The 11,094-nt window shown below is 43.3% G+C and overlaps 1 protein-coding gene across 1 annotated transcript in view; it reads left to right on the forward strand.

The window, feature by feature from the left end:
- Positions 1-302: 302 nt before the first annotated feature.
- The window catches only part of LOC121858402, a 142,375-nt gene continuing 131,583 nt past the window's right edge, over positions 303-11,094 (forward strand). Inside the window, exons 1-2 of the mRNA XM_042354848.1 lie at positions 303-611; positions 951-1,128. Of these exons, the coding sequence (XP_042210782.1) occupies positions 303-611; positions 951-1,128 (487 nt within the window). The remainder of the gene's footprint in view (positions 612-950; positions 1,129-11,094) is intronic.

Below are 11,094 nucleotides of genomic sequence, written 5' to 3' on the forward strand. Positions count from 1 at the left end.
AGTAATTCAAAATGGACAAAACGATCTATAACGAAGGTGTGAAATGAGCATCAAGGTTACAAAAACCCATAGAATAGTAATCAACGGCAGTACAGTGCGTTCCGTCGTATTCTACTGTTACTCCTACAGCTCACAAGGTCTTCACTAACCTAAAGAACCCGAGTAAATCCGACGCTTCTGAATATCTCTTGAATTACCACATATATTTTTAACATATCAATAAGGAATAAACTCCTCAAGACTTTCATTATATTTTATGTTATATATTCGTCTAAATAATCACCTCAGTAGCAAGAGGCACTATGCACAGAAGGCACGAGAGGCACTATACACAAGAGGCAGGTAGAGGCACTATACACAGAAGGCACGAGAGGCACTATTCACAGAAGGCACGAGAGGCACTATACACAGAAGGCACGAGAGGCACTATACACAGAAGGCACGAGAGGCACTATACACAGAAGGCACGAGAGGCACTATACACAGAAGGCACGAGAGGCACTATACACAGAAGGCACGAGAGGCACTATACACGAGGGCACGAGAGGCACTATACACAGAGGCGCACGAGAGGCACTATACAGAAGGCACGAGGCACTTATGCACAAGAGGTAGGTAGAGGCACTATACACAGAAGGCACGAGAGGCACTATGCACAGAGGCACTAGAGGCACTATGCACAGAGGCACGAGAGGCACTATACACAGAAGGCACGGAGAGGCACTATGCACAGAAGGCACGAGAGGCACTATACACAGAAGGCACGAGAGGCACTATACAGAGGCACGAGAGGCACTATGCACAGAGGCACGAGAGGCACTATACACAGAGGCGAGAGGCACTATACAAGAAGGCACGAGGGGCACTATGCACAGAGGCACAGAGGCACTATACACAGAAGGCACGAGGGCACTATGCACAGAAGGCACTAGAGAGGTACTTATACACAGAGGCACGAGAGGTACTATGCACAGAGGCACTGGAGGGCACTTGATCACAGAAGGCACGAGGAGGCACTATACACAGAAGGCACGGGGGGCACTATACAGAAGGCATCAGACGTGAGGTGTCTCCAGCAGCTGTCTGAGCCGCCTGCTTCTGGCCATTGTTCAGGCTACTGTGGTCTATGTGAGCCACCACACCTGTCTCCTCCTCTCCTTCCATCTCCACCTGTCTCTCCACCCACCACCACCACACACCTGTCTCTCCCTCTCCCTCCATCTCCACCTGTCTCCTCCACCACCACACACCTGTCTCTCCCTCTCCCTCCATCTCCACCTGTCTCCCTCCACCACCACACCTGTTCTCCTCCATCTCCACCCTGTCTCCTCTCCACCACCACCACCACACCTGTCTCTCCCTCCATCTCCACCTGCCTCCTCCACCACCACCACCACACCTGTCCTCCCTCTCCTCCATCTCCACCTCCTGTCTCCTCCACCACCACCACCACACCTGTCTCTCCCTCTCCCTTCCATCTCCACCTGTCTCCACCACCACCACCACACCTGTCCTCCCTCTCTCCCTCCATCTCCACCTGTCTCCTTCCACCACCACACCTGTCCTCCTCTCCCTCCATCTCCACCTGTCTCCTCCACCACCACACCTGTCTCTCCCTCTCCCTCCATCTCCACCTGTCTCCTCCACCACCACACCTGTCTCTCCCTCTCCTTCCATCTCCACCTGTCTCCTCCACCACCACCACCGCACCTGTCTCTCTCTCTCCCTCCATCTCCACCTGTCTCCTCCACCACCACCACCACCACACCCGTCTCTCCCCTCCATCTCCACCTGTCTCCACCTCCACCACCACACACCTGTCTCTCCCTCTCCCTCCATCTCCACCTGTCTCCTCCACCACCACCACCACCACACCTGTCCTCCCTCTCCTTCCATCTCCACCTGTTCTCCACCACCCACACCTGTCTCCTCCATCTCCACCCTGTCTCCTCCACCACCACCACCACACCTGTTCTCCCTCTCCCTCCATCTCCACCTGTCTCTCCACCACCACTGCACCTGTCTTCCCTCCATCTCCACCTGTCTCCACCTCCACCTTCCTCACCAACAACAACAACAACCTGCCACCTGATTTAATATTGAGTTTGATGTCCATTTGATTTTTGTTTTCAATATATATTCGTATGATTGTTTCGCTTTCAGTGCTTCCTTTACCTATCTAATCAATTCTTTCCTTTCTGTCCTTCTCCTACTTCTCCTATTTCCTTCTTCCTTTTTTTCCTCCTCCTCCTTATCCTCCTAGTCTCTTCCTTTATCCCTCCTACTTCTACTCTCCCTTCTAATCCTCTTACTCTTTCTAGCCTTCTTCCTCTTTTTTCTGACATCTTTTCTCCTTTTGTCCCTCTTCCTTCTCTTTCTACCCTCCTCCTCTCCCTCCTCCTCCTCCTCCTTCCTCCTCCTCCTCCTCCTCCTCCTCCCTCCTCCTCCTTCCATCTCTTTCTCCTCCTCCTCCTCCTCCTCCACCTAACTCACAGCCACACAAAATCTTTACCCTTGTTGTTGCTAGATTTTATTTCTACTCTTTCAGAATTACTCCAACACCCCTGCTCTCTCTGTTATTGTTCTCACCTTGACTATTGTTTTTTTTTCCACTTTTTGTTTAAGTCTTTTCTCTGTTTTATTCACTTTCATTTCTTTTTATTCTTTTCTCTCTTTCTCTTGATATTTCGTATTTATTTTTAGTCTTTTTCACCTTGTAGTACCTTTTTAGTTTCCTTCCTATTTAATCATACCTGTGTTTCTGACCTCACTGATGGATTCTGGTCTCGCGTGGGGGATTTTTGTCCAAGTGAGTCTTAGCGCCACTAATAGCTAGTTCTTAAGTCACCTTTGTTATCAAGAATTGTGTTATTACTAAAGAATCCAGTCCTTTTGTGGGGTCATTAAGCTCATGTAATTAGGGGTGAGGAGATAATGGTAGAGGTTTAATGAGGGGGGTTGAAGGTAGGAAAGCCAGGAGGAGGATGGTACTCTTGATGAAGGTGAAACAAAGCCTGGGGTCCCCATGAGAGAAGCTAAATTTGGGAGAGGAAAGGACAGTCTGAATAATGTTTAATGTGGAGGTCGTGGTCATAAACCTCAGCCAGGAACACTTGAATATTTATTAATCTTCTATCATCACACACACACACACACACACACACACACACACACACACACACACATGTTATATACAGTAGAGAAAAAGAGAGGCAGAGAGATATAAAACGAAAGAAGAAAAACACGTAAAACAGAACCAAAACATACGTTCTTCGTCAACCTGAGGAAAAACGTAAGGAAAGGATCTCAGTCCCTTCTGACAAACAGACAGAGAGGGAGACAGGAACAGCAACCACACCACAAGAAACATATATTCTTCGTCTTCCCTACCACCCACCAACCCACCTCCCACCAACCCCACCCACAACCCGACCCAACTGCCACCACACCACCATTCATCTATCACCACAACACCTATGGCATAGATCCTCCTACCACCCATAGGCACCCACACCACCACCCATACCATCCACTCACCAACTCACACCACCCATCTACAAACCGCCATCTCGTACCACCCACCCACCGCCCTCAGCTGCCGTAGTCCTGGTATAAAAAAATAAATAAAAGTCCTGTAGTGAAGGCGTTCCTATCCCGACGTGTCTCCAGTTACAATTTTAAATGACTTGTTGTCCTCTGATGCTCTTCTGGTTTGCATACATAACACCAATACGTCGCCCGGTATTAGCCTTACTCACTTCATCCACCCAACACCGTCAACCTGAATATACCTCCTCTCCTCTTTGCTTTTATTATTTCTCCCTTATTTCTCAGTAAAAACATTCCCTCGTGACTTGTTCCTTTGTGTGTGTGTGTGTGTGTGTGAAATTATTATACAGTGTATATACTGTATATACAATTTTTTACTATCAAAGAGTTTTTTCTCTCCTGAATACCACTCGTCCACCACACCATCACCAGCCTCCCCCAACCAGCCTAACGTCTCTTTAGAGGGGACTAGAACACTCAAAGGACACATCAGACAAAAGTAAAAACACACAAGTATCGTGTGTTCGCTACTACAGGTCAACTTTATTTCTCAGAACGACAGGTAAAATTTCCAGGTAAAACTTGGGCTTGCTGATCGAACCACAGAGTTTTGAGGAGGGCTAGTACTGGCCAGTTTCAGGTATATTGTGTGGTGCCAGGTCCTGTTTAAGCTTGTTGGTGCTGGGTGGTCCTGGTTGGTGCTTGTTGGTGGGTGGTGCTGATGCAACTCCTCACACACACACACACACACACACACGAACTCAACTAACGGAAGGTCTCAAACTCCAACTATACCTGAAGACACCAGTAGGAGGGCAAAAGGCAGTATGAGTGATGACCATCGTCCCTCTATACATTAGGAAAATTTGATCCTTCTAACTTCCTCATCAGTAAGTTGGCTTGCGGGCCTATGAAATGCTCTTAGATAAGGGAAAATCACCCAGAGTTACAAGAGTTAGTGGGGAAAGTTTGATAAACCAGTAGTGATGGTTGGAGCCTGGAAGACGTCTAAGCCTTCTTCACTTACAGGTGTAATGACAGCGACACTAAGTGGCAGGGGTTAGTCACTGAGTTTTTGTATGATACTGTGTGGGTGTTATGGTGGTGGTGGTGGGTGGAGCTGGCTAACTTGTGAGAGAAGAAGAGAGAGAAGAGAGTAGAGAGTAGAGAGAGAGAGAGAGAGTGTCATAAGAGCCACCAGGCATCAACATATCAACAGAACCAATCAATTAATCAAGCAATCAAGTTTTGCAAGAGACATCAAAGCCAGGTACAGGTGAGTCGAATCTGGTACACCTGAATAATTAACACTCAACAATATCCAGGTGTATCGATGATGTAAGTTTTAATAAGCAATTGGTGTTTACTGACAAGAAATAAAATATTATTACACCCTGTTAGCCAGACAATAAATAATTAAGACACGGTAGAGAGCAGAAATGACAAATAAAAAGCAGTTGTGAATATTTAGTTTTTCCTCTTTGTGGCCCTGACAACATTAATTTTGTTCTTGCAAAGTAATTTGGGTTAATATTTCCTATACCTTCAAGTCTCATAATATTGCTATATAAAACAACTTGAGTCACCAAATCAGCATCTGGCTCTGTTATGAGGTGGTCGTGGAGATGTTAGCATTTGAATGGCTACAGGAGTACTCCTGGCATTCCACCAGTTGACATAAAATCCTGTTTGATTTTGTTGACATGAGCTCCAAAAGAGAATTTTATATATTCGTTACTTAGTCCACCAATCAGCTTAACTACTTTCGAAAGACATGCTGACAAATGCTTGGGACACAGAAGCTTTTGGTAATAGGAAAGTTTATTTCTCTTTGAATATTCAGGTTGTTTGTGGACCACAGTTACAGATTTTTAACATTGTTACACAGTGACCTGGAAGTTTGCACGACCTTCGTATATTTAATAATAGTAGTATATGCCAGGAATCAGAAGACGGGGTATTTGAGGGCCACTTGCTCGGCGACAGTGGTTATCCAGGTCTTAATTACTTGCTTACACCACTCTTGTTCCTCATAGTAACCAAGACATATAAGCTGCTTCTCTGTTTTCTTGGAGCCAATTGCAGCGGGAATCATATTTCTTGTCATATACTGTATTATTTCTTGTTTTTCGCCAATAAGGGACAACTCAGCTCCTCATCAGTTACGTGCGAATTTCGGGATTAGACTTATTTGAAAATCGCGGCTTCTTCTGAGCGGTGAAATGTTAACAAATGAGCATCGGGCATACTAACGGTATAGATAATAATGTTTCCATGCTCGTGCAAGCACACCAACAGATCCCCGCAACAAGCCCCCTGGGCGGCGGACTTTAACTTCAATGTAAACAAATGTGGCGAAACACGCCCTGCCGCTGGGATACAATTGCAGGCCCCGTTTTTTACCTTTAATAATATGGCCTTTAATTGAGTACATACCCCTTGAGTACGTTGATTGTATAAGTGAGGCGCTTGCACATTTGTCTACAAGCTGAATTATCTCCCGGATGATGGGGACGAGAGTTATCAATCTTTCTACTTCAATACTGACATTAAACTCCCCAGAGACTGTGATTGTTTATGCAGACTGTTTTGTCGGAGGTCAAGCACAGTGTTGTGGAAAAAAATATGCAGCAAACACGGATTCTGCATCAAGTCGATAACACATCAAAACCAAATTCGCCAAGTGTTACGAATGTAGTGGCGTTTCATGTGTCGTCTCTGTACTACACGACAGAAGTCTCTTGTGTGTCATTCTGTCTCTCTACCACACGACGGGAGTCTCTTGTGTGTCATTCTGTCTCTCTACCACACGACGAGAGTCTCTTATGTGTCATTCTGTCTACCACACGACGGAGTCTCTTGTGTGTCTCTCTGTCTCTCTACCACACGACGGGAGTCTCTTATGTGTCATTCTGTCTCTCTACCACACGACGGGTGTCTCTTATGTGTCATTCTGTCTCTCTACCACGACTCATTCTGGACAGAGTCTCTTATGTGTCATTCTGTCTCTCTACCACACGAGGAGTCTCTGTGTCATTCTGTCTCTACCACACGACAGGAGTCTCTTATGTCATTCTGTCTCTCTACCACACGACAGGAGTCTCTTATGTGTCATTCTGTCTCTCTACCACACGACAGGAGTCTCTTATGTGTCATTCTGTCTCTCTACCACACGACAGGAGTCTCTTATGTGTCATTCTGTCTCTCTACCACACGACAGGAGTCTCTTATGTGTAATGTCATTCTGTCTCTCTACCACACGACAGGAGTCTCTTGTGTGTCATTCTGTCTCTCTACCACACGACAGGAGTCTCTTATGTGTCATTCTGTCTATGTGTCATTCTGTCTCTCTACCACACGACAGGAGTCTCTTATGTGTCATTCTGTCTCTCTACCACACGACAGGAGTCTCTTATGTGTCATTCTGTCTCTCTACCACACGACAGGAGTCTCTTATGTGTCATTCTGTCTCTCTACCACACGACAGGAGTCTCTTATGTGTCATTCCGTCTCTCTACCACACGACGGGAGTCTCTTATGTGTCATTCTGTCTCTCTACCACACGACAGGAGCTTCTCGCGTGTCTTTGTGTCAGTGTGTTGACTACTAACATGTAACTCCCAACACTCCTTCAGGGATTCACTTCAAATTCTTAGATTACCTGCTGTAGGTCATGGCTGTAGGTCATGGCTGTTGGTCAGTAATTCTTGGTCGAGGTTGGCCAATTTAACAGGGTCAAGGACATAAGCTTAAAAGTCAAGGTCATCCAACAAGACCCAGGCGTTTAATTACATAGTACTCCTAGAATAAGCTGCCTCACTGGACCACCCCCTCAACTTCACTAATTACTAAGCCAAGTTCTAACCATTAATACCATGAGGACGATAACTTAAGTCCTCATACATAAAGGGTTAAGTCATCAGGTCATCATACTCATGGGGTCAATACTCTATGGTATATAAACAACTCGACAACCGAAAATGTAAACAAAAACACAACCATTTATTTTATTTTATCTGGTTTTTATTTATTGATTATTTGTATTTTTTTTATTTCTTCATCTTTTTTGTCATTTGTTTTCTTTCTCTCGTTTTTCCCTTTCTCTTACTCACAACTCTCTTGCTCTCTCTCTCTTTTGTCTTCTTTCTCTCTTTTTTGTTTTTTCTCACACCTCTCTTTATTTCCCTCTCTCTCTCTCGCGTTCTCTTTCACTCTCTTGCTTTCCCCTCGTATTCGCTCTCTTTCCCTTTCACTTTCGATTTCTCTCGTTTTCTGTGTGTGTGAGTGTACGTGTGTGTGTGTGTGTGTGTGTGTGTGTGTGTGTGTGTGTGTGTGTGTGTGTGTGTGTGTGTGTGTGTGTGATGTGTGTGTGTGTGTGTGTGGGTGTGTGTGTGTGTGTGGGTGTGTTGTGTGTTGTGTCCATACGGTGTATTGTTTCACGTGGTGTTGTGCGTGTGTGTGTGTGTGTTTCTCTCATCCTTTAGCTTCGATGAGGTTTATATTTCCTGTTGGCAGCAGCAGCAGCTTGGCAACAAGTACAACAAACACAACAACAGCAACAACAACAACAAGTACAACAAACACATTAGTTAATTTACAAGATGGTGACAATAAACTTGACGCTTTTATGAGGGATCATTACTTGACCTCTACCTGACTATGACTTGTAATTTTCCATCCATATCTGATTTATTTTTTCTGCTCTAGCTTGATGAAGGTTAGGTTGGGTTGGGTTGGGTTGGGTTGGGTTGGGTTGGGTTGGGTTATTATAAGGTCAGTAATGTAGCTACAAGATACTAATCACCTGAACAGTAAAAAAAAAAAAAATGTATTGCATATTTTTTTTAGTTTCCTTATAATATAAATATGTTCTTTCTGTGTATTGAATTATTCCTTTTACCGTACAATCCTTTCATGTTTTATATCACTCCAGGGTCGACAACGTTTAATTTCATTCATCCATCCCAATCTCTACCCTTCCCTAATCCTTTTATTTTCATTTCCGTCCATTACCACTTCTCTTCTCCCCTAGTATCTTATTCCCCTACTACATATATCCAGTATATATCTCTTGTCGTCATACAAGGCCATAAAAAACTATTTCATTACACAACCTCGCTGTAATTAAGCGTAAGATGATCAGAGGTTGTGTGACATTGGATGGGGAGCGGGTGGGGAGGGGGCGGGGGCGGGTGGGGAGGGGCTGGAGGTTCCAATTATCCTCACTGCGGGGCCCCTTTATTCAGACGCCAGCCAACTGAATCATTACTTTGATATTCAATCTCTATTACCGCCACGTATCAGCCGGATGTTACCTTTTGTTCACCTGTTTTGACGCTTTGCTATTAGTCGAATGTAACTTTCATTATCAGTTATGTTGTATTTGTTGTAAAAGGGTTATTCAGGCATGATATGTTATAATACGTAAAGCGAAACATGAACGTGGTGTAAGATTTAATTTCTAGTAGTGATATACATGGGCCACCGACCAAGCACACAGTCATCATAACTAAGCCACTAAGGTTAAAAATATTTGGACTGGGCCACTTACTAAGCATAATAAGTCCAGGCGGGGCCACCAACCAAGCAGGATGTATATATATGACAGTTCCACCATTTTGTGCCATTAATTAACAGCGCCTCACTAACGAAGCTTGGGCTGAAATTATACATCTGAGCCAGCAGGCAGATATAGGAGTCATAGTTCAGCTTTTGTTAAGGTGAATATTTTATAATTCACAGCTATCATGCTTTCTGCTAACTCAATATTAATTATGAAGTCATATAATTATCTATATAATAAAGAAGAAAACAAACTACTTTTTCTTAATTATGGTATTATTTTTTGTCTTCATTACCAACAAGGGAGGACATTAAGCGCTTACAATAAACATTACTTCAAAACTCATCCCTCCCTCACTCAACAATTCCACCAACCAGATCAGGAGAGGCTCACACTGAGTTGAGAAGGATCCCAGAATCCTCAAGTCCTAGATTTCCTTATTCTCTATAACTTGTTGTTGCAGTAGACAATGAAAGAGTTAAAGAGGGTTCCATAAATACATCACTGAGTTTCTAAGCTTTTGGTACACAAGGAGGTAGCATGATCGTCACTGCACTCGACCGCCTTCACTTTCCAAAATTGTAAAGTTAGGTAATCATCTACAGCTGGGTGGGTGGATGGGAAGTACAAAGGGATCGAACCACCATCATTTAGGACAAAAAGCGAGCACTGAACAAATCATCTGTTAACCTAACCTAACCTAATTTGACACAAGCAGCGGGAGATTACAACAAGCGGGTAAACAAAAACTGCTTTCCTGGGAGAGGACTCAGAGTGAGGTTAAGTTAGAATTTATTGGGTTAAGGTGATGGTTAAGGGTAAGTAATTTAGTTCATTTAAGTTTGTATTATGTTAGGTCAGGTTATGTGAGGAGTAAGTTAGGTTAAGTTAAGTTAGGTTAAGGATATATCAAGTCAGGTAAAGCATAAACAACACCAAAAGTCAGCAGCGCCTCTTAACTCCTCGTCATTATCTCCTCATTAACTTATTATCCTTTAATGGGATAAATTAACACCACAAAGAAAAGTTACAGTTTATGTCAGCGACGTTAACAAAATGTAAATGGATCTTGAACACACCTGACGTATACACAGACACCCGTTGTTAATTAACCTGGGAGCAGGGGACCAGAGAGTGTATATACGTATATGTATAAGGTTAACTACGAGATGAAGGTTAATCAAGTCGTGTTTGTAGTTAAAAAAAAAAATAACTAAATATCAAATTAATACTGAGATTGAATGATGTAACCACCACGGGTGTGTTGAGAGGAAGGCTATAATCATTTCGTTTGTGTTAGTATATATCTGAAGGTTTAATCTATCTCACCTGAAGGGTATAACACCACTGATACTTTGACCAGGTAAAACTATAATACTCACTGTAATTAAGAGGGTGTCAAGGCTCTGTAAATCGTATATCCTTAATTATTCTACGTCAGTGGTTATTAAACTTGATTACGTTAAAGTGTTACATGTTAATTATGATCTGAATTAGAAGCTTTTGTTTTCAGTGTAATATGCTTATAAGGATGAGTAAACGCTAACCTGAGGGAGTAATACAGTACATAATAATGGTTTAGTGACTGGCAAACACCTGTCATCTTCACCTGTTTGAGCTCTAGCAGGTGTTATACAGGTAAGTTAAAGCAGCAGTCACCTCCACCGTAGACTTTGTGTTGCGTCTGATATTGTCTTTACCTTATTTTATGAGAGAGAGAGAGAGAGACTAAAAATCAAATGAGAGCATAAAACATTTCTTGTAACCTAACAAAAACACAAAACCTGGTGTTATCCTACCGTGTTTAATGTATAGCTCCTGTAACCTGTATGCATATGTATTATGAAATATGTTGGTTGTGTTGAAAGTCAGAAATGAACGGAGTAATTTGGCTTTAAGTGTAATAAATTTCCCTCTTCGTATGCCATTTGAAGATGAATTGTGTCATATATTTTTAAAAGTTACACAGTTTATAAAGTTAA

Source organism: Homarus americanus, unplaced genomic scaffold (genome assembly GCF_018991925.1).
Source record: "Homarus americanus isolate GMGI-L3 unplaced genomic scaffold, GMGI_Hamer_2.0 scaffold57980, whole genome shotgun sequence".
NCBI classification, from domain to species: Eukaryota; Metazoa; Arthropoda; class Malacostraca; order Decapoda; family Nephropidae; genus Homarus; species Homarus americanus.